The following is a 25582-nucleotide window of genomic DNA, read 5'->3' on the forward strand; positions in this document are numbered from 1 at the left end:
AACCCAGACCTAACAGCTTTGCAACTGTTTTTTGTTTATTCTCACTGATGAAGCCCATGATTTTTCCTGCGGCTCGGTTGCTGCATGGAGCGAACCGAATATTAGCATTTCATCTCGCACAAAAATATTTCAGGCTGCAACTTTATTGGTCTGGCATGACACTACTCTACTCTACTGTCCTGGCCTACTGCCCACGTAACTGTGATGGTTGGTGACTGAGTAGGGCAGGGGAGGGCTTTCCTCTCCATACAACAACAAACACCACCACTGAAACAGGGGCTGAAAGTGCATGTACCAGAGCCAGGTTTAAAGTGTCTCCCCCATCAGTGACTTGAACTTAGTTTCCGTTTTCTTGTCCACCACAGGGTCTAGCTGGATTTGGTCGACCGTTCAAGCCTGTTCCAAACTAGGATTGTCAAAAGTTTAGACTGAATGAATCTCTTGACTCCTTGAAGTCTCGGACTGGATTAAAAAGAGTCCCATTTTAGGAAACAAAGCCAGGAGTGCACGATTAAGGAACCCACCTAACTGGTTGGTGTCTAGGCCTAATTCATGCATCATTATCCTCTTGACGCGTTTTTCGATGAGCTTGACGGGCCTCCAAACATTACCTCTGGAGGGCTACTAAGGTCATGTTCACCTTGGTAGGAGGCGAAAAACAGTTGTGGCTGCCAACACTAAACAACATTAGAAGCCAAGTCAAAACGCCGAGCATAGCTCCACCCAAGGTTTGAAAGGCTCAGACAGTGAGGTCACCACATGCTCCTAAGGCAGGAAAAATATGAAACTAGTAAATAGGGTACATGTAGCTATGCCAGAAAGAGGCGAGCAGGAGGTGCCCTTTCTTTGCTGAAGACACTGGGAAAATGCCTTTTCTTTTCAATAATGTCCCATTAGTCCTACACTGCAGAGCATTCCACTGCCTCTGTAAATCCGTGGAGAAAAACGGATGTAGCTCACAAGGATTATACCTGAAATACATTTTTGTAGTGAAAAGAGGCACTATTTGAAATGCCTGTTTCCAAACAAGTAATAACAGAGCTACGTTTCCTAGACCAGAACAAACGAAATGGAGCAGAACCTTTAAAAATGTCTGCTTAACATTAATGTCAAATGCTGCATCGAAATGCTGATACTAGTTAAACATTAAACACTGCCATGGGGTTCACAAGCCAGGAATACTCCACATTCTTGCATGCAAAAGACCCCAAGAGAATGAAGGAAATTACTTCCATCTGGTGTGCGTTCACTCTGTTAAATAATAATATTGGAAACAAGGCATGAAGTAACTGAAGAAAAATTATGTAAAAGGAGCGCAGACCAGATGTTAGACTGTATGTTCTATCTGCAAATACCTTGAGTTGTGCAACTAAATGCTTGTAACGCTGCAGCTACTCTGGCCATGGCAAAGAGGGATTAGAGAATAAAAGTAATTACTGGCCTAATAACGAATGTGAAAAAGATTACCACACATCATCGTTCACTTGCCAGTGCAAACATTAAAGTCATGCGCCGCAATTCAAGACATCTCTTGCGTTCAATGCATTCTTCACTAGTGCTGTAGCCACGCACTGCAACTGTTTATTTTCTTACTACATTAGGAATTCACCAATGCCCCCCTTCCGTCAAGAAAATATTGAAAATACTTCTTTTTCGACCATAGCTCATCTAATCAAGAGAAGTGCGGGCTCAATCGCAGACCTGCTTTACCTTTTTGATACAACTCATAATTTTCTGGTTTGATTTTTTTTACACATATATCGTCTCTCATTCCTAACCTTTTTACATGTCAGATTAGAAATGTTCAGATGTAATTTCCGTTAATGACTAGTTCTATTTATTCATGATCTGCTTCTGTTGCGAGCACGGTAGAAGATGTCCTCCTTGTGCAGCAGCGTTATAAAATACATTAAAGAAAATAATAAATACATGTGAAAAAATGCCACAGGGGAGTGAGATCAACATTTGGATTTTCCATCAAGGAGAACTGCACCACTAGAGCTCAATGCATATGCAAACTTGATTATATCAGGTGATCACTGGAAAGCACTGCCCAAATGTAAATTATTGTTACTGTGAAGGTCCCTCACCGTTCTCACGTGTGAGGGGCTCTGCGCACACCTAAGTGGGTTGGCAAGCACCATCACGCCAGGTAGGAAGCAGCTAGGACATACAATCCTACTGGCAAGCAGTTCATGAAACGCATTCAATTGGTCATACCCCAGGAGGTAGTATCAGAGAGGAGTAGAAGCAAAACTGCCTCAAATATCACAGGCTTGGCCTTGTCACACAAGCCAATAGAGGCTTCACACGTTGCTCTTGTTCATTAGTCCTGTACTCTTTTCCCACTTTAGAAAGAGCAAAGAACTAGCCAGGTTCTCAGTGAGGAAGGCATCTATGTCGGTATTCCGGACCATACTTCTTCCCATGGGCCCTAGATTGTGCCTCTATCACCTGCTTCAATTGTAAAAAAACATGCACTAATTGGAGGAAAAATGGACCCTCAGATTCTTGGGCCTCGTGTCACTGCACCGGCTGTATTGTTGATAGCTACGCCCCTGAACTGAGTTCATCGATAGATAGATGTACTTTTCCTTGTTTCAGGAGGCAGGACTGCCTAGAGAAGGCAAAACTTTACCTTTACATATTTACTACCCGGGGACGTCCCTCTTCCTCCCATTCCTTATTTCCGAAATGTGTGAATTGTCTGGGACTGCATGTACCTATTCCATTCTGAGCACAGCGCCATAACCTACAAACCTTTCAGAATGGGTTCCACTGACATCTACATTAATCCATCCTTTGTATGCACCATGGAGGTGGGTACTCCTTATAAGAGGATGTTGTGTTCCATTTAGGGAAGGTTAAATAAACAACAAAAAAGCCAAATTCTGGAATATTAGTTCTACAACCAAAGAATTTTTACAAAGAGCGCTGCTTTGATTGAAACAAAAACAACTTGTTTGTCATTAACACCATGAAGGTTTATTCCTAATTATAACATGATCATTTTTCTTATTAGCACACTATTTATCGTGCTTGGAAAATACAACATACAAAAATGCACAACTGTCTTTATATACAATATATACAAGAATATACAATTTCAAGCATACTCAACCATTCATTCATACACACTCCTTACAAAACAGTGAAAACAATAATAAGAAATACAAAAACAATGCGTCCAAACATCGGTTAGTAAATCAGTCCTAAATATTTCTTTTCATATTTTGACGATTTGTTGCAGTTTGTGATTGTCACAAGCACTCTCGTGAAGCCAAATCAATACAAAACAAGATTAGGGGTAACCAGACGTTGGACTGAAAGGTGGTCGACGCGTTTCAAACCCCTATCATTAGGGTGGGGTTCTCCTCAGGACCGAATGGTTCTGAAACAATAAAGATTGCTGAATTTAGCGCGTGTGTCTTGAACATAGACAGCTAACTACAAGAAGGGATCAACTCCCTGTGTGCCACTGGAGTCTCCTACCTTAATCCAATAGTCACAGCGCAATCGATAACAGGCAGTGAAGTATCCCAAAGGTATGGTATTTCCCAACAAACGTGATTACAGCCGCTGTGCAGAGAAAACGCGACAACAATTACTGGTGTGTCACACTTTACCCAATCTTTCATTCTGTCCAAACGCGGGACGATGTGGGGAGCAATGGTACTTACCCGCTGTGGTGCAGCTGGCTGATCGCAGATAATTGTCTTAAGCGTCTGCTCCTTTCCTGAAAAATGGAGCGAGATACGCGTTAGATATCTGGCGCGCTGGTCGCCACTGTTGTAATAAACCGCAGTGCGGAGTCACGTACCAGTGTGAGCAAAAAGGTATGAATCCTTCTCCTTAGGCGGTTTGACATCGTCCCGCGTTTGGACAGAATGAAAGAATGGGTAAAGTGTGACACACCAGTAATTGTTGTCGCGTTTTCTCTGCACAGCGGCTGTAATCACGTTTGTTGGGAAATACCATACCTTTGGGATACTTCACTGCCTGTTATCGATTGCGCTGTGACTATTGGATTAAGGTAGGAGACTCCAGTGGCACACAGGGAGTTGATCCCTTCTTGTAGTTAGCTGTCTATGTTCAAGACACACGCGCTAAATTCAGCAATCTTTATTGTTTCAGAACCATTCGGTCCTGAGGAGAACCCCACCCTAATGATAGGGGTTTGAAACGCGTCGACCACCTTTCAGTCCAACGTCTGGTTACCCCTAATCTTGTTTTGTATTGATTTGGCTTCACGAGAGTGCTTGTGAAAATCACAAACTGCAACAAATCGTCAAAATATGAAAAGAAATATTTAGGACTGATTTACTAACCGATGTTTGGACGCATTGTTTTTGTATTTCTTATTATTGTTTTCACTGTTTTGTAAGGAGTGTGTATGAATGAATGGTTGAGTATGCTTGAAATTGTATATTCTTGTATATATTGTATATAAAGACAGTTGTGCATTTTTGTATGTTGTATTTTCAAAGCACGATAAATAGTGTGCTAATAAGAAAAATGATCATGTTATAATTAGGAATAAACCTTCATGGTGTTAATGACAAACAAGTTGTTTTTGTTTCAATCAAAGCAGCGCTCTTTGTAAAAATTCTTTGGTTGTAGAACTAATATTCCAGAATTTGGCTTTTTTGTTGTTTATTTAGTCTGGTTGGACTCAGCCTTTCTGAGCAAGGAGTCAAGGCCCTTTTTGTTTCTTATACTTTTGAGCGGGCAGCAGCTCGCGAGGTCCTGATAGGTAGAAATTCTACCACAGGGTAGTAGTTGTTTGTTGATAATCGTGAATTGCCTATTGTGAAGGCATTCGTGTTTGGGGACGTGGTTAGGTTATTACCTTCTTTCACTTTTCTCTAACTTACATCACTCACACCGTTTATGTTTGTTTTGTCTAATTGTTTCACCTGAATGATATGGCTGAAAGTGACACACTAGCTTTTAGCGAAGAACATATTCAGAACTTAATTAGGGATCCTCCGGTGTTCGCCTCTGCTGCTCTCAGCCTTACAGCTAACACTCAGAATGAGTCTGATAAATTGACTCGGTTACGCAAAAAACAAATCCGGACAGACCTGCATGGTCATTTTTTACTTCAACACCTTCGGTCTGGCACCATTCCAGCGGGCCTTGTGATCCGTAATATTCCAGTTGTTTTTACGGACGATCCGGTGTACAAAAAAGGTTTCAGTGGCATCGAAACAAAGTGCAGCAGAGATCTCATGGTCTTAACCATTGAGACTGCACACAGGACATCGCTTAAGGAACTAGAAGAAATAGAGACTTTAAAAAGGGAAATTGAGACCAATCAGCTAATAACAGATTCTAAAACTCTCTTGGAGAAAATTGACAAAGAAATACTAGAATTTAAGGACTTCACAGTTACTCAAAAAAACAATAAATTTGAACTGGACAAGAAAAATTTCTCATTAGAATCAATCTATCCATACCTCAACAAGGATTTTTATACGCATTCCGATTCTCGACGCTTTCTGCAGGACAATCAAGGACGATCTCGCCGTAAATTTCTAACTTTTTCAGACACTTCATCTTCCTCAGGTAGCGAACCAGACAATAGCAGTCGACCAAATCAAAATAGGGCAGCAAACCGCCCCAATCAATACCAACAACAAGCGCAAATCCAACAGCCTTTTTTAGGACGGGGTCAACAGAAACCCAGAGGCCGGGTCCGGTTCACACAACCATGGCAAATGAGAACCCGCCAGAAATCATACAACAATTAGAGATTTCGCCTATTTACAATTTATCAAATAGGATGCTATCGGCAGCAGAAACACCTATCCTAACCAAAGGACTCAACTTTGTCCCATCAAGACCAACGGACTTCACTAGAATGAAACTAGAGACACTGGAGTTCTGCCGCAAAATCCGTCTAAAAACATTTTTTCAGGATATCACTGAAAACACACAGGAAGAAACAACTGGCCTTAAGAAAAAGTCGACATTTTGTCCGAGAGGACCCAAAATCCCAAAGGAGGTTCTATCGTTTGAAACAACCGTGCTATCAGGAATTTCGACGATTGAAAAAAAGAAGTCATATGTAAAGTTCAATCTGTCTAAAGCGGAAAAGGATGCACTTATAGCGGTCAAGAATGACAACACCATAGTCGTCAAACAAGCCGATAAGGGCGGAGCGGTGGTGTTATGGGATATTAACAAATATAAACTGGAAGTACACCGCCAACTTGACGATCAGGAATGCTACAGACGCATCAATAAAGATCCTACCACAGAATTAAAAAATCAATTATTTGACACTATCCAAAGGGGTTTTGATGAAGGCATCATCGGACCAAAGGAGCTAGCGTTCTTACAGAACAAAAATCCAAGGACACCAGTTTTCTATGTGCTCCCCAAATTGCACAAAGATGAGATTAATCCACCAGGACGCCCCATTATTTCAGGGTGCGAGTCCCTGTTCGAACCTATTGCAAAATACATTGATCATTTTCTAAAACCCTTCATTCAGACAATTCCCGCTCACCTTCAAGATACCACCTCGTTCCTTAATCGCATTTCCACTATTCAATTTGATCCGAAGAGACAACTTCTAGTTACACTGGATGTGGTGTCTCTATACACCCAGATCCCCCAAGAACAGGCACTGGAAACCCTGACGATATTCTTGGATAAAAGGATAAGACCAATGAGAGTCCCGACGGAGTTTATACTTGACCTTGCAAGGTTTGCCCTGCAAAAAAACTTTTTTACATTTGATGCTGAATTTTTTTATCAAATCAAGGGGGTGGCGATGGGTTGCCCCTTTGCCCCAGAGCTAGCCATAATGTTCATGGGGTTATATGAGGAAAAATTTATATATCAAACCAACCCTTTCAGCAGCAACATATCCCATTACATGCGTTATATTGATGACATCTTCTTGGTTTGGACAGGAGGCCATGAAGATCTCAGCCAATTCGTGTGCTGGTTGAATTCAAGAACGGTTGACATCCAGTTCTCAGTCTCAGCCTCAAATGAATCCATCAACTATCTGGACGTCAAAGTGGAACCTCAGGATGGAAGCTTAAGTACAACATTGTTTCGCAAACCTTCTGACAGGAATAAGGCATTACATTTTTCCAGCAACCACCCTCGGAGTTTAAAACAGAACTTGCCCTTTGGGCAATTTCTGAGAATACACAGAAATTGTTCCACGAAGGAAGAATATTTCAAACACGCAGAACTTTTAAAAGATCGTCTTATTCAGGGAGGGTACCCAAAAAAACTATTAAAAAATTCCCTCAAACGGGCATGGTGGACTCCTCGTGAGACATTGTTGGTAAAAAGGAGCAAACCAGACGTTAAAAGGATGGTATGTGTTACTACCTTCTGTCCAGCGACAAATTTACACAGGAAGCTCATCACGTCCAACTGGCATCTGCTAAAGAACTTGCATGAAGATTTCTCAGTGCCACCACTTTTTGCGTACAAAAAGGACAAAAGTGTGGCCAATTACGTTGTCAGGGCGGCACTACCAACTACTAAGGCACCCACATTACAAAGTTTGTTCGGATTACCTCCGGCCAAAGGACACCATAAGTGCGGTACATGCACCTGCTGTGCAGAGACTATTGAGGACTCAGTTTTCACGTTTGATGATATCCATTGGAAACATGACACCTTTACTAATTGCAAGTCCAAGAACGTTGTATACGCAATTGTGTGCCCATGCCCTCTAGTCTACATCGGAAAAACAACGCAAGAAATCAGGAGTAGGATTACGCAACATAAATCGCGTATCCGCAGGGGAGTGGAAAATGCCCCTTTGGTCAACCATTGGGCGAAGTGCAATCATGCAAGTACCGACCTCCGCTGGACCGTGCTGTCCAAAATTGAAAAAAATCCGAGGGGCGGCGATTTAGATGCCCAACTGTCTCAACGAGAGGCAATGCTTATAATGAGGTTTAACACCGCTACGCGGGGGTTAAACGAAATTTCGGAAATCTACAAGCCCACTGTCTAAGGCTACACTGACCATCATGACATCCATTCCAGGCCTGGTCTTGTCCCACTCTGCTGGTAGACCGACCTTGGAACTACATATCCCAGAAACCCCTGAGAGCTGGTAACAATCAGGAAGTACAGAGACATACACTTCCACTTGAGGACTCTAGCGGTTTCCATCAGTCAAACCGCCTAAGGAGAAGGATTCATACCTTTTTGCTCACACTGGTACGTGACTCCGCACTGCGGTTTATTACAACAGTGGCGACCAGCGCGCCAGATATCTAACGCGTATCTCGCTCCATTTTTCAGGAAAGGAGCAGACGCTTAAGACAATTATCTGCGATCAGCCAGCTGCACCACAGCGGGTAAGTACCATTGCTCCCCACATCGTCCCGCGTTTGGACAGAATGAAAGAATGGGTAAAGTGTGACACACCAGTAATTGTTGTCGCGTTTTCTCTGCACAGCGGCTGTAATCACGTTTGTTGGGAAATACCATACCTTTGGGATACTTCACTGCCTGTTATCGATTGCGCTGTGACTATTGGATTAAGGTAGGAGACTCCAGTGGCACACAGGGAGTTGATCCCTTCTTGTAGTTAGCTGTCTATGTTCAAGACACACGCGCTAAATTCAGCAATCTTTATTGTTTCAGAACCATTCGGTCCTGAGGAGAACCCCACCCTAATGATAGGGGTTTGAAACGCGTCGACCACCTTTCAGTCCAACGTCTGGTTACCCCTAATCTTGTTTTGTATTGATTTGGCTTCACGAGAGTGCTTGTGACAATCACAAACTGCAACAAATCGTCAAAATATGAAAAGAAATATTTAGGACTGATTTACTAACCGATGTTTGGACGCATTGTTTTTGTATTTCTTATTATTGTTTTCACTGTTTTGTAAGGAGTGTGTATGAATGAATGGTTGAGTATGCTTGAAATTGTATATTCTTGTATATATTGTATATAAAGACAGTTGTGCATTTTTGTATGTTGTATTTGCCAAGCACGATAAATAGTGTGCTAATAAGAAAAATGATCATGTTATAATTAGGAATAAACCTTCATGGTGTTAATGACAAACAAGTTGTTTTTGTTTCAATCAAAGCAGCGCTCTTTGTAAAAATTCTTTGGTTGTAGAACTAATATTCCAGAATTTGGCTTTTTTGTTGTTTATTTAGTCTGGTTGGACTCAGCCTTTCTGAGCAAGGAGTCAAGGCCCTTTTTGATTCTTATACCATTTAGGGAAGGTGGCATGTTCTAGCAGCCCATTTGTTTCTAAATTACAAAAAAATATCAAATTCTTTATTTCCTTGTGGGTCCCTTTTGTATAGTGCAAGACACTTCTACATTTGGGTTGCTGGCAAAACAAATGTCAACTTGGAACTCTGTCTTTGAGGACATTTTGTGTAAACAGTTTTTATTGGATAGTGTCCTCACGAATGATGAAAATCAGTTTCTCGACCTGCCCCACTTTGCATAGTATACAGCACATAAAGCAAAAACAAGCCATCATGCTAGCATAGTATAACATAGTGAATGGGATTGGATTAAAGAGCAGCATACTTGAATACACTCCCCACTGCTCATGAGAGATCTGCATTTAGGCACGTTTTTGGATTCAGACTATCCACAGTAAGGGGCACTTCATGGCCTCACATGATTAACCATCCCACGAGGTCACAGCTATGGAACTACCCCTGAGCGGTGACTGGTAGGATCGGAATTATTCGGTTTGGTTTCAAATGAGAGGGTTGGTACACAACCAATCAGGAAATGCCTCATGACCTATTTCAGCAGTACTAAAGCCCCTTTTAAATCACTTGCAAAATAATCTTCACAGTTCGAATGCCATCATCACTTACAGAATCCTCTGGCGGGCGCTGGATCTTTCCCCAGTCGACTGAAGGGCCTTTTTCTTGCAAAAACCTGTGAAATAGCTTCTGAAACCCTTCGAGGTCTTTTTTCGAATGCTGAAATAAAATCAGAAATGAGAATTAGGTAACGTTTAAAAATGTTATATGCCTATATCCAGCCTGAGCTTACATTAAGCATTTTGTGATATATTGCACTTGGAATGTTCACTGCTGAGGAAAGGGGTGCTGGGGGGGGGTTACTGATCCCCTCGGTATCGAGTCTTGGGTGAATCATTAGCTCTTTGGCTTGCTCTCTTATAACCAGAGTAACCTGGAAAGGCGCCAAATAAAAAGTACTTTTTTATGAACGTGGCATGACCTTCCAAGTTCCCCTGACCATGTGACAAGTTTATTAAAGGGTAGAATAAAATGTTTTTGTTCTGAAAGATGTCAGATAGCCAGCAGAAAAAAAAGGAAGTCTGTTTTGGCAGTCCACACATCATTCGTGTGATTTCATCTTGGCCAGCTATGGAGAACACATCATTAGAAATTTAAAGAAAGACTAGAGGCTGTTAGGCTACGACAAAGATGCCATGACTAAATCAAGAGTTATCTGAGAAAAATATGGGTTCTGTGAAGGGTGCAAGCTGAGAAAAGGGAAGGGCATGCAATATAATTCAAATCAGTGATTTACCCACTAACACATTTTCTAGACACACTTTAGTGGTGCTTCAAGGGATTGTTAATGAGAATTAAAAGAGTTTAGCTGCTAAGCATGTGCCCTTGTCGGCCTCCTCCTGCCTGATATCAATTACTTCCAGGTATGTATGTGCTTTCCCCTCAGTAGAACAGGGCCCCTCAAGCCGGGTACATTGGGATGTGGTGGTGGGTCACGTGGATCTCCCATCGGCACTACGCAAGAAGCTAGTGTTCGAAGCACGAGGCTTAAAATCAGACTATGGGGATTCGCAACATGACTTGATCATGGGATTCAATCCTAGAATTAATGCAAAAAACAATACGGTAAAAAGGGAGTGAGAAGACCACATCGCAGTAGTCAGTAAAAAATGTGGGTCTTGAAGCAAACGTTCGGAGATGGACTGAGCTTCCAACGTATGGCAAAATGATGCAACTACCAGACATTGTGCAACAGAGGAGCAGAAGCTACATGTAGTTGACTTGTCATATCCATATGAACCTGGAATATCTGCTTTCAGCAAAAATACATAGCCCCTCATTACATATTAAGGGCTAATAACTGATCTCTGTAAAAACAGGTGATCAGAATTATGAATTGTGTGATCATTCTCACGCCCTTGCAGTTTTCCTCTGATAAATTTCTCAAGGTTTGACCTGCTGGGATTTATCAGGGGAAAGGGTACAGAAAAAACATGCAGAATTTGGTATGTTAACGTCAGATCCTGCATGTTCTGCCTCATTTTCCTGTTGTAAACTCGAAATAGGAGGTATTTACTAAACATGGTACCTCGTCAATTTGAAACAAGCATTAGAAATGCAATCGGGCTCGGATTTATTTGAGTTTGAGCTAATGGCATTGTAAATGCCAATGTATTGTTGCTATGTGTTATGGAGTGTGTTCATGTGGTGTGTACTGCCAGTGATCTCCTTGTGAGTGTGCGAATATTGCACCGTTACTGCCTGTGATGTCCTTCTTGTGAGTGTGAGAAGCTTGCACCTCTGCTGCCTGTGGTCTCCTTGTGAGTGTAAGAAGCTTGCACAGCTGCTGCCTGTGATGTCCTACTCACTACTCTACTCTACTCACTACTCTACTCTACTCACTACTCTACTCTACTCACTACTCTACTCACTACTCACTACTCACTACTCACTACTCACTACTCACTACTCTACTCACTACTCTACTCACTACTCTACTCACTACTCACTACTCTACTCACTACTCTACTCACTACTCTACTCACTACTCACTACTCTACTCACTACTCACTACTCTGCACTCACTACTCTACTCACTACTATACTCTGCACTCACTACTCACTACTCTACTCTACTCACTACTCTACTCACTACTCTACTCTACTCTACTCACTACTCTACTCACTACTCAACTCACTACTTTCTACTCACTACTCTACTCACTACTCAACTCACTACTCACTTCTCTACTCACTACTCTGCACTCACTACTCACTACTCTACTCACTACTCTACTCACTACTCACTACTCTGTACTCACTACTCTACTCACTACTCTACTCACTACTCAACTCACTACTCAACTCACTACTCAACTCACTACTCAACTCACTACTCAACTCACTACTCAACTCACTACTCACTACTCTGCACTCACTACTTTAGTCACCTCACTACTCTACTCACTACTCACTACTCTGCACTCACTACTCACTACTCTGCACTCACTACTCACTACTCTGCACTCACTACTCACTACTCTACTCACTACTCTACTCACTACTCTGCACTCACTACTCACTAATCTACTCTACTCACTACTCTACTCACTACTCTACTCACTACTCTACTCACTACTCTGCACTCACTACTCACTACTCTGCACTCACTACTCACTACTCTGCACTCACTACTCACTACTCTGCACTCACTACTCACTACTCTACTCACTACTCTGCACTCACTACTCTGTGTGCCTGGTGAAAGCGTGCACTGACGGCTGGTGGTGTGTGTATGCCTGGTGAAAGTGTGCACTGATGGTTAATGGTGTGTGTGTGCGCCTGGTGAAAGCTTGCAGTGACGGCTGGTGGTGTGTGTGAGCTTGGTGAAAAGCTGATTACCCTGCATACTCACATAGTGATTACCCTGCATACTCAAACACTGCTCACCCTGCACAGTCACACACTGCTTAACCTACACACGCACACACTGCTCACCCTACACACTCACACACTGTTAACCCTGCATACTGCTCACCCTGCACGCTCACACACTGCTCACCCTGCAAAGTCACACACTGCTCACCCTGCACACTCACACACTGCTGGCGCTGGACACCAACGTACTGCTCACCCTGCATACTCACACACTGCTGACCCTGCACACTGACACACTGCTGACCCTGCACACTGACACACTGCTGGCCCTGGACACCAACGTACTGCTCACCCTGCATGCTCACACACTGCTGACCCTGCACACACACACACTCCTGGCCCTGGACACCCACATACTGATCACCCTGCATACTTACATACTGATCACCCTGCATACTCACACTCTGCTCACCCTGCATACTCACACTCTGCTCACCCTGCATACTCGCACTCTGCTCACCCTGCATACTCGCACTCTGCTCACCCTGCATACTCGCACTCTGCTCACCCTGCATACTCGCACTCTGCTCACCCTGCATACTCGCACTCTGCTCACCCTGCATACTCGCACTCTGCTCACCCTGCATACTCGCACTCTGCTCACCCTGCATACTCGCACTCTGCTCACCCTGCATACTCGCACTCTGCTCACCCTGCATACTCGCACTCTGCTCACCCTGCATACTCGCACTCTGCTCACCCTGCATACTCGCACTCTGCTCACCCTGCATACTCACACACTGCTGACCCTGCATACTCACACACTGCTGACCCTGCACACTGACACACTGCTGGCCCTGGACACCCGTATACTGATCACCCTGTATACTCGTATACTGATCACCCTGCATACTCAAACACTGCTCACCCTGCATACTCACACACTGCTGACCCTGCACACTGACACACTGCCGGCCCTGGACCCCAACGTACTGCTCACCCTGCATGCTCACACACTGCTGACCCTGCACACTCACACACTCCTGGCCCTGGACACCCACATACTGATCACCCTGCATACTTACATACTGATCACCCTGCATACTCACACTCTGCTCACCCTGCATACTCACACTCTGCTCACCCTGCATACTCGCACTCTGCTCACCCTGCATACTCGCACTCTGCTCACCCTGCATACTCGCACTCTGCTCACCCTGCATACTCGCACTCTGCTCACCCTGCATACTCGCACTCTGCTCACCCTGCATACTCGCACTCTGCTCACCCTGCATACTCGCACTCTGCTCACCCTGCATACTCGCACTCTGCTCACCCTGCATACTCGCACTCTGCTCACCCTGCATACTCGCACTCTGCTCACCCTGCATACTCGCACTCTGCTCACCCTGCATACTCGCACTCTGCTCACCCTGCACACTCACACTCTGCTCGCCCTGCACACTCAACACACTGCTGGCCCTGGACACCCACATACTGATCACCCTGTATACTCGCATACTGATCACCCTGCATACTCACACACTGCTCACCCTGCATACTCACACTCTGCTCACCCTGCATACTCACACTCTGCTCACCCTGCATACTCACACTCTGCTCACCCTGCATACTCACACTCTGCTCACCCTGCATGCTCACACACTGCTGACCCTGCACACTCACACACTCCTGACCCTGCACACTCACACACTCCTGACCCTGGACACCCACATACTGATCACCCTGTATACTCGCATACTGATCACCCTGCATACTCACACTCTGCTCACCCTGCATACTCACACTCTGCTCACCCTGCATACTCGCACTCTGCTCACTCTGCATACTCACACTCTGCATACTCACACTCTGCATACTCACACTCTGCTCACCCTGCACACACACACTGCTGGCCCTGGACACCCTGCTACAATACTTAATTGTGGATGCGTTAACAATTGATGTGTGCACTGATGGCTGGTGGTGCGTGTGTTCGTAGAAATTGTGCACTGATGGCTGGTGGTGTGTGTGCCTGGTGGAAGCATGCACTGCTGGCTGGAGGTGTGTGTGCCTGGTGGAAGCATGCACTGTGACGGCTGGTGGTGTGTGTGTGCCTGGTAAAAGTGTGCACAGATGGCTGATGGTGTGTGTGCTTGGTGAAAGCGTGCACTGACGGCTGGTGGTGTGTGTGTGTGTGTTTGTTGAAAGTGTGCACTGACGTCTGGTGGTGTGTACCTGGTGGAAGCCTGCACTGACGGCTGGTGGTGTTTGTGCCCGATACAATGCCAAAATATAAATAGGTCGACAATTGTTTTAACCATTTTCCAGTTGGGGATTAAAGTGCATGGTTCTCACTCTGCAGTCACTAAAGGAAGGAAATACACGAATCGTTCTTTTTCTGGGGTGTCCGTGTGTGGTGTGTTTACAGAATAACACGTTTCTTTTAACACCAGAGAGCCCCCCCCTCCCAAAGTACCTGCACAGTCGATTATATGCGACGCCCCAGAGAAGGGCACCGCCCAACACGTGTCGGCAGAGGGCACGCTGTGATCCTACAATGGCCCTGCAAAGGCATTAAGGTGTGCCCCCGTCCCATTCTCCTGCCCCGTGCTCGGTTTAAAGCAGCCCCCCCCCTACAACGAGATGACCCAGTCAAATAGTGCTTCCTTGCCCCTCTTGCACTGCCCACTGTGTTTACTACAATAGCTCCTCCCTATCCATTGCTGTTCTCTTTAAGCTTCTGTTGTTCTCTTTAAACAGTTTCAAAAGTCGACCAACATTGAGTCAGAGGGAACACTTCAAGTGCTGCTAACAATCAATTCGAGGAACTATAGTTTTAAGTATGTGCGGGAATGGCAATGAGGTGCTGGGGTCGATCCCAAATTCCCTCTCATTCCCACCGCTGGGGTATACTCTGTCGCCGCCCCACAAAGTACTTTCTTTAAGGTGAAATAGAACGTAAATAGCAGCACATGCTTGCGACAAAAAAATGGAAATACGTGGCCCCCAGAAGTGTAAAATTGCAATTGTGCATTTGGACTTTCCTCTCGGTTAATAACGCATTAGGGTAACTGAAAGGGCCGCAGAAGGAGGCAGCATCTCTTGAAATAGGTCTCTGGGTGTCCTGTTGAGATAATAGATTATGGAGAATTCTATTACAGGGCGCCTGCTTTGCAAATCCCACCCTGGCCTCTTTCAGTGAGTTATCACTGTTTCCATCTGCAGAAGCAGCCCCCCACTCCCTTTTATCTCGGAGTCTGCCAGGCTTTTCAAGACCACCATAAACAGTGCAGCCTCAAACACGTGCTTTGGGATTAAAATAAATAATAAAACTAGACCTGGTAAGAAATATAAACATATGTCAGCAAGGGGGGAATCACGTTAAAGGGGCTATAAGAAGCGGGACTGAAAACGATCTGGGGCTGCTCAGGTGACGGACCCATAGAAAGTGACCCTATGACCCTGGATGCAAGCACTGCCACGGGTGCAGAAACGAGTTACACTATGCACATCCTTGGGCGGGTAGCCCTGTTCGCGCTGTGCACAGCTTCCACCAGCACAACTCGCCAAGCAGCACGCGTTCCTAAATCTCAAAGAATATATTCTATGCACGCATGTGAGGTGACTTCACTCTAGCCGTCTAGTTCACTTTGTGTGCCCATACCATGTCCGCCGCTCACCCTCCTCCACTGTCACACTCACGGCCATTGCCGTTCCTTGTTGCCTTGCCGGTCTTTCAGTTAATAGGCGCTTCCAACTTTTTCCCTCAGCGAACTAGCATCCACCTGGAAACCTTTCCAGAGAGGCCATGGACTGTATGGGCTTGGAACCATTTGGCGGTTATACAGCAGCGAGGGAAACTGTGCCTGTTCTGTTATGTATTAGTGAAGTGGCTGCATCAGACAGGGTTCAGAAAGTTCAAAATGCCTAAAGTTCATTAGAAATTACGGAAGTCTGGGAATGTGCATCAGTCTTGCAGTCAACAGCCTGTTCTAGAAACTGTGGGGCAGTGAAGTTTTTAAAAATCTGATTACGTAGACAACGTCTCTCTCCTCCGTGTTCTAGATCATTGAACTGAAACCTACACACATTCAAACAACGGACGGACACACCCCCCTTCCCAGACCCTAAAAAAAAACAGTCAGCACACCATCGCTCATTATTCTTACAGACTGTCACGCAGAGGCAGAAAAAAGACACCCTGTAGCAACTTAAAACAAGAACTACAGTGTGGACGAGCATGTATGAGTCATCTTCTGTGAGCGTCGCCTGCTGCCTCTCGTCATTTAACATTGAACGCGCTCACCGCTGTGAACGCGTTCGCATCATCTGGCTTGCATTACACGGGCACTCTGACTGCTCGTAATTAAGATTAATCACTCTGCCATGCTCGCTCTCGCACACAAAATGCCACATCGGGCACGCGTACATTACTTACAGCCTATCACTTCAAGGCTACTACATACACAGCACAGGGAAGACGAATCACTGACCAGATGCCAGAAAACGCTAAGGAATGTCTGGAATTTCTCTCTCCAAGGCCCTCTTCTTCTTTTTTTTCTCCTTTAACATTAGTTCTCTAACTCCTCCCCCAGGGGGAGGAGTCCGAGCCCTAAAAAGCATCTGGGGTAATGGTATTTACTAAGTGTGGTGAATAGCCCAACCCTTCTCGGACAAACGTGTAATGAGTGCCTAAAAGCAGTTAGAGAAAAACAGTTGTGACAATACAATCCTGCTTATTAAAATTGACAACCAAAATTGGGTAATATCACCTAAGGTGACTGACGAACAAGACTGTCAATCAATCAGGGATTTACAGAGGGCACTACTCACCCATGAGGGTCTCAAGGACTGTAAAGTGCCTGCTCTGCAATCCCACTGATGTAGCAGTAGAGTATTGCACCAGGCACCTAACCTTGTTAATCACTCAGTGGGGAAGGGACATGGGGCAGCCTTGGGGTTTTAAAATCATGGTGGGCAAGGTGAGACTTCAAGTTGGAACACACAAAAAGGATGTTCTTGTTAGTATTTTCTAAGGTGGTGAAGGGAGGGTACAGAAATCGCTATTCCTCACAACATGTCTAGGAGTGTCAGGTATGCGCCAATTACAGCTTATTCTGCACCATGGTTTCGTGTGTGGCAGTACATGTAACCTAACTTTGTACTTCTCCATGGAGAGCAGAATTACTGACTTCAGCCCCTCTATTTGCACCTTATAACAACTTGTTTTGCAAAAAGCTCCATAGCTACAAAGTCTTCATAAGCTGCCCACCACCAAATCCAAAACTGACTTGAGACCGACAACTGTATGTCCAAGGAGAAACAGAAAGATTTACATTCTTTGATTTTTTTATTATAGTACATTTGTAGATTTGGGACCGAAATTAGCATATTCGTTCTCAAAGTATAACCTTGAGTGTAGCAGAAACTCAGTGTAGTGCATAAATGAGGAAATACTAAAATGGTATACATGCATATTTGCCAGCTGGTTGAACCAGAGCGTAGAGTGAAGTGGCATAGAGTGGAGTGGTGTAGGAAAGTGTGCAGAGGTGCAACGGGAGGGACGAACTCGAGCTGGACAACCTTTAATAGGGCAAGCAACGGCGGACTAGGCTCTGGTAGATTTACTTTGGGAGCCAATAGCTTGAAATTTTGCTCTAGATGTGATTAAGTTGGTCATGTTGGATTATGGTATTGCGACAATGAAAGGCCTTGCATCGATACATGATCTAAGTATGTGTACTGAAAAGATGTATTTTTGTCTCCTGGCATTACAGGAGGTCCACTGATAAAAATTACCATTTATAAGCGTGTTTAGTATGTCTGAGGTATGGGTGTCCTGTAGAATTGCAACCTGTGGCGGATTACTACTAAAAGTGGCATAAATAAGCGAAAGTTCCACGGGAACTACCTTAGATCTCTACACAAACTAAAGATGCTGTAAACACAACTCCAATTTAATAAGCAGCATGTACTCAAGCAACTTGTGATCATATCTTGCCAACAGGATCCAGGTAAAGGCACAACCAAGAAGCAAACACAAATACTGCATGGTTTTAATATTCAGTGAGAAGTGAGGCTCAAATTGAAAGAGAATCAGAAATAATCAAAGATCTCACAAGCTGATGCATTACAGAAGAATTGGTTCACTTCTTTGCTCCCGAATACCTCTAGAAATTAAATAAAATCCCATATTCCTCCAAGGGCATTGTGCCAACTCTTAACACCCCCCAGAGAACTAGATATATGTGGAAAAGCTGGCAAGTGCCATCATAAGCGACAAACTTTTTTTTCAACTATACTTCAAAATAGTGATAAGATTACATTTTCTCTATCTCATTCTTATTGAGCCACTAGCAAAAAACTGCCAAGATCGTTTATTTTCAAAACTAAACAGTTCTATACGAGATAAAGGGAAGCCTCACCCACAGGAGGTGATAAAGCTACCTAGAGATTGAAGCCAGAACATTTTTTTTAACTGTGCACTGGAACCACCATTTTACGCTCCTTCAAGGTGCCCTAGCAGAGGGTACCAATCAAAACATCACCAGTCAGTGCCCTACATGTACCCAAACACAAAATCAGGTTAAATGACACACAGCCCACTAAATACATGCCTGGGTCTGAGAGACCACAGACAGTGTCAATAGTCTTCATTCCAGCATTACATGTGAAGAAGCATGTGCTCCTCCCTAGAATCCCAGCTGCCCAAAACCATCAGTCTCTCCATTGCTTGCTTTGAAGCAGCAGTTGCCACCCTCTATCATGGGATGGGCGAATACTTTGGAGGCATACAAGCAAAACCGGAGTTCTGCTGAGCAACACCAAAAGAAAACTATGAGCATACTCTGTGAGCTCACAGATTGTTATGGTCGCGGAATAAAAAGGGCATCATAGAACAGCTCGCTATGACACAGAGTTGCCTTTTTGGCAACTCAGACTGCTTCATCACCCAGGAAGTTGGAAGTAAGGGCGGAGATCATGTAAGAACAGGCACAGAGGCTTTATATGCACTGCTAGGGTAGTGGAAGAGGGGGTGAGTGGAAAGCCTTGAGGGCAGAACTGAGGAGAGTGGTAGACAGGAAAAGCAGAAATCATGTTATGTTGGTCCTGGCAGAGTGAGAGAGTGAGAGAGTGAGAGAGTGAGAGAGTGAGTGAGTGAGTGAGTGAGTGAGCGAGTGAGCGAGTGAGTGAGTGAGTGAGTGAGTGTGTGTGTGTGTACGTACGTACACACAGCCCTGTGGAAAAGACCTTCAGAGAAGAGAGTGAAAATGAAAGTCGTACTTAAATGACAGTAAGGTAACAATGAAAAAGGAAACTGGGAATCAATATGTCTGTATACAGATTCATTTTCCTCCCACTAATCAATACATTTTACTGCAGAACATAGAGCTCAAGAGAGTTGGAGGGCCCGAAGGAGGGAGGGGAGATATGAGTCTACTGAGGGGTTTTCTATAGCTCTAGCATACTCTCTCTCACTTGCTTATGTGCGGCCACAGAAATTAGGCTTTGAGAATTAAACTCTGGACAGGGTTCTAAAAGACAGTCCATGAAACTCACGATTACCTGCTTGGCCTAAGTTTTCAGAGCTTGAGGTACAGCATTAGGCTGCCTATGAGGCTGTTACGATGACAGCAGATGATGTTTAGACAAGACAAGGGCTGACCCAGAAGAGCACTATGCTGCTTATGAAAGTGTTACTGATATGATGGAGAACTTAGAACGTTTGCCTATTTCATTCCAGCAATTCTGTGGTGCTTGTGGACACAGGTGGAGCGTATTGAAAACGGAGAGCATTAGACTCAAAAGGTCAAGACTACAGTTTGCTTGTTAAAAGAGCCATGGTAATGTAAGCAGATTGTGTGTCACAATATCAATAACAAAAATATTATCTGATATAACCACTGTGGCCTAAATTTAATTTACAAAACTGTTGTTCCTTTGGGTGTAGATTTCATATTATGTTCTTCCAATTTTTTCTGTTTACATTTTTATAAAAAATGAATACCCCCTCTATTTATTTTGCAATGTATATACTTGAGAAACAGAAATTTAAGCTGAAACGATGTATTTTTATAATACATACAATTTTAGCAGCACATACGTTTCCAAACATCTTGATTCCAATTGACAACGATTTTTGAATTGCTGGTTGTACAAGCAGGAAAAAATATGTAAAATAGAGTTTGCTTAAAAATACAATATAGAGTTAAGTAAAATAAAGAAAAAATATGGCAACAATAAGAAATTAAAATTTGGACAGGTGACTTCCTTAACCTAAAATGAATAAAGAGTGATGTGGAGCATGGAGCAGAAGAAAGTGGGAGAATTACATTGACTCGGTAGTATAGGTTCAATGGACATCGATATTGTGGGTGGGTATAAGGCATGACTTTTACTATCTACCAGTGTGTGGTATTAAGGTGTGCTTTATAAGATGATGATGTTTTCCAGGAAGGTTTTGACTTTTGCATTAGTCAGCATTACAGCTGGTGCTCTCAGAGCAGGCACTCAAGAGATGAGATCCTGCTAGTCGAAGTCAGGCTGTTCAAGGTACCTGCAGCAGTGTCAAACGGGCGCCAGCTTACTCTCTGGAGTGGCGCGGCCAGCTCCTCCCAGCAGTCCCGCGGGCAGATCTCTCGATGTGGCTAGACCCGCTGGTCGCAGCCTCACTCCAGTCCTGGTCGATGAACCAAAGTATTTGTGTAAAGAGAGGATGCTGGGACCAAATCATCACATGATACTACCTTCCGAATGACACAGACTCTTCAGGTGCAATCGATCTACATCACGACGGTCCCTTTTGGTATACGTGGTCACCGAGTTCTGGAACACTAGTCTCACAACTACTATAACGGTGGACCCTTCTAGTATATGGTGTCACAGCAACAAGGCTGTCTGGGCTTGGCGACTTCCGCACAGCGCTGGATATTTGGCTCAGTCTACGGTTACCATGTCCTGGCATACGAGGGTCACCAAAAACAGTCCTGTACATGGGCTATGGCCCGATAGGTGCACATCCAAATCCTCATACTTCGCACAGGGAGTTCTCACCGCAGTGCTCCCCGCAGACCTTGCTCCCTCAAACGATCTCTTCCTCACAGGGCACACCTGTCCTTGCAAGCAGGCAGGCACTGGTGCTCCAGGCTCCAGGACAGGCGGTCTTAATTTCACTGGGTGATAGCCCCTCTCCCAGAAGGGGGAGTAGCAGGCCTTGGCTCTCAATCCTGGTCACAGGCAGAAGTGTTGCAGAACTTCCCCTTCTAACACAGCGCGTCTGGCTGCTTGGCAGCGAACACATTTTTGGGGACTCACTCCCCCTTTATGATCCTTTTACCGAAACCAAATGTGATTTAGGGTCCGAGCCTTTGAAGTTTTATGTTGGGGTTCTGCTTCTTTTGAAGTGTACACTTCTCTTTCTTCATGAAAGATGTCTGCCAAAAAAGGCAAGACTCCAAAGCGGATTGTCCAACCACAACACTCACAGGAGTGAGCAGAATTCACACCTGGATGTCGGCCACAGTGTAAAGTGCATCAAAAGGTTAATCCCAGAACCTCAGCACTACTCTTTATGATTACCTTAGCAGCCCTATTTCTCTTCATGAAACGTGTCCAGGCCCCTTCCTTGTGATCTATCACTGAATCAGAGAGCAGTCTTTTGAAGTGTGGAGGGAGTGTCTTCCTTTTCCCTCTAGTGTGTGTTCCACCCAGCTCACAAGAATGCAGCAATATACAATCTGTCTGGGGGAGGCGGATTCCTCTCCTCCTCATGCCTTCCTCAGGCAGGCCTGGCTTCCTAGAATGGAACCAGGTTCCTCCATATAATCTACCATTAGAGGGACACTTACTTAATGTACATTCACAGCACACTTACAGTCCAGCACTAGTCCTCCATGCACTGTACTATTACATGAACACATACATTAAGTACACACACTCAGTCTGTTCACACCGTTCAGCATTGAACTTTTCTATATTTAACCAGGGTGTGTTATTTGCGAACATGCACACACTGCCATCAGGCACACTCACCATGTGAGCGCTGCACAACACTTTTCCCTTTATGTATTGTACTTCACCCAGGTACATATACACCCAGCACACGCTCTCATTGCACATGCAATGCAAAGCATGAAGTCTTTTATGACATGCATTCCTCACAGGCATACATACACTCAGCACATGCACTATGTTCACACGTACTAAACAGTAATGCTCTAATCCTGTACTATACCCTTCCCAGGCACACATACTACCAGCGCAGAGGGAGTACTCCTGCTCTACGCAGCGCTCCACATCTACCTGATGTGGGCCAAGGGTGAGTTTAACACTCAGCAGCTGAACTTTTAAAAAGGGGAGGGAGTCTGTAGGCCTCACTCCCATAACTAAGGGTAATAAAGTCCTGTTCACCATAGCGGATAACACCATATGCTGCCACCACCACCTTTGTGCTGCTTAACTCCTGGTGAAGGTGCCAACCTTTCACCACTATGAGGGTAGCGCTTTGATGCCCCCTGTAGGAGAGTAGGGTCTGCTATCCTATGGTCACCCCAATTTTTGCTTTTTGCTTCACTGGTTTTCGACTTAATGTGGCTGTGGGCCTGCTAATCAGACCCCCAGCCTGCTGTTCTCTCTCTAAATTCACAGACATGTACTATAGGTACATAACCAATTTGGTACTGGACACCTTGTCAGCCCCTATCCAGTGCACACTAGGTGCCAAGGGCATAGGTGCATCCAAGGCCTACCAGGGGCTGCAGCATATCCTTTGCCACCCCTGGCTGGTACTTAAATCGACACAACTGGCTGTTCCCACAGCTGGGGCAAGGTGGTGTACTCACCCCTTGCTTAGATGTAGTATACCTATGTCTAAACCTATATCTGGACACATCTATACCTATCAGTCACTCCTATAGCAGGCCTTTACAGTCCTGGAGGCAGAGTGCTTGGTTTTATGTGAGATGGTGCTCTAGCATGAGCTGAGCCTGTCTGCAGAGTTGGGACCAATTCCTTAATGCTGTTCCAGTGATACTGCCATACCATATACTCTTAAGTGCATTATAATCCTCGCGGTTATTGCAACTCTGGTTTGGCTTTATCAAGACATGTCGTGTTTGGTGTCATACACTTTGGAATACTATCCCCTCGCGAGTCCTGGTGATGGGGATAGCATCCCGCCCTTCTAGAGGGAGAAGACATGTTACTTTACTGAAAACGCAGTTAATCCTAACCAGAGCCCCAGCATCACAAAATGGACGCTGCTGCCACAGACACATGTCTGGCCTCCTGCTGCTGACCAAAACTTGGCAGAGGACGCCTGGACAAATGGTTTCCTGTCACAGGGAGGTGTCACACCACCCCAGACAGTAGATAGTGGATTGTAGCAGGGAGGGTTGAAAGAAACTAGACACTGCCTGGGGCGCACAAGGTGTCCCTGGGCAGATTCCAGTCAAACCGGTTCTGGGGCACTCCTACCCCGGTCTTGGCGCGAAGCTGGACAAAGGGAAAGGGGTGTAACCACCCCCTTCCCAGGTCCCACCCATAGGAGGGACCTAGCAGGTAATCCAGCCCCTTGATTTGACTTAAAAGTAGGAGCTGTGCAGATGCACATCCGATTATCCTGACTGAAACTTATGAAACGAAACTCTGGACCCTTCGACATCCCACTCGACGTGGAAGACTGAAGAATCTCCCTTGTGGTCAAGGAGTAACCACCCTGTGCAAACAGGCACCATCCAGCACCTCGACGTTTGCTTTGTTGCAGTTCCCGCCGGAACTTGAGCGACAGAGATCGACAAGACTCAGCGTGCCTGCCTTCTAACAGCCCGATCCACAGTCCCTGCAGAGCTGATACCTGTGGAGGCGACCTGAAGCGTGGGGCCGGCCATCTTGGAAAAACCTACGAAGCGCTGACCGTGCAGCATCCGAGGCTCCCTCGAAGCTGTGCATTGGAGTCTGAGAAGCTCCAGCCCCGAGCAGCTTGTGCACCGAAGCTCACCCCTCCACACTCGACGAGTGCTGCGTGGGGCCCTTTTGCATTTTCCTGCTCGACGCCGTTGGTCCGGTCGCTTGCCCGTTGGCTAGTGGCCACAGTACCGACGAACCTTTGAATTTGCTCAGCTAGTCTGGTTGCTCCAGACTGGTCCCCACTCCCCTGAAAAGGAGCACCCGGTCAGACCTTGCTGGTCCGAGTATTAAGCCATCTTCAAATCCTGCATGGGTTGCATTTGCCAAGGCCTGTTGACTCCGATCTTGAAGCCGACACCGCCGACAGCGAGAGCCTTCGTGGGACAGCTCGTGATTCACTCCAGGACATCCTTGGTGCCCCAGAGACCACGTGGCAGCGGAGAGAAGCTACACGACATCGACCTGATTGCGCCCGACATTGCCTGGTTCCTTCCTGGTCACTGGCTAGTGACCCAGACTCTGTCCCCTCTGCTTTCAGGTACTCTACAACTTCGATCCACCCTTGGATCGCACCGGACACTTCTCTTCTGGACGCCTGCAGCATCTTCATCTCCAGGCACCCTAGATCTTCGTGACGAAACCCGACACATCTTTGCACCTGTGCACCCGCTTCCTGTGGGTGAGGTAACTCTTGAACGCCGGTGCTCCTGTAGTGGTTTACACCTCTAGTGTCTACCTCTAAAGTTTTGTCCTTCTAGTCCAGTCGGAAGACTCTTAAAACTGTAACTCGATAACTTTTACGCACCATTGACTTTGCATTGGTGCATGCGTGTTCTTTAGGCACTGCACCCGAATCACGCGGGCTACTCCCGTCCTAACTGCTGTTAGTCCAGTGTAGTCCAAGCGATTCACAAGGCCCTAGGCCTTACCCCTGATCGATTAGTGATTGTTATACCACTTTTTTGATATATGGTTTGAGTGGCCACCGGCCTCATCCATAACTGTGCAACTTGTGTATGTTATACTATGCTTTTATTTAAACGCTTGTGCTTCATTGCTCATAA

General features: G+C 45.2%; 1 protein-coding gene across 2 annotated transcripts in view; it reads right to left on the bottom strand.

Moving 5' to 3' along the window:
- UGP2 (UDP-glucose pyrophosphorylase 2) overlaps positions 1 to 25582 on the bottom strand; it is a 476638-nt gene that overhangs the window by 246184 nt on the left and 204872 nt on the right. For both annotated transcript variants that reach the window (XM_078649432.1, XM_078649433.1), the window contains exon 3: positions 9843 to 9950. In XM_078649432.1, coding sequence (XP_078505558.1) covers positions 9843 to 9950 — 108 coding nt within the window. The remainder of the gene's footprint in view (positions 1 to 9842; positions 9951 to 25582) is intronic.

Source organism: Lissotriton helveticus, chromosome 6, assembly GCF_964261635.1.
Source record: "Lissotriton helveticus chromosome 6, aLisHel1.1, whole genome shotgun sequence".
Lineage (NCBI taxonomy): Eukaryota > Metazoa > Chordata > Amphibia > Caudata > Salamandridae > Lissotriton > Lissotriton helveticus.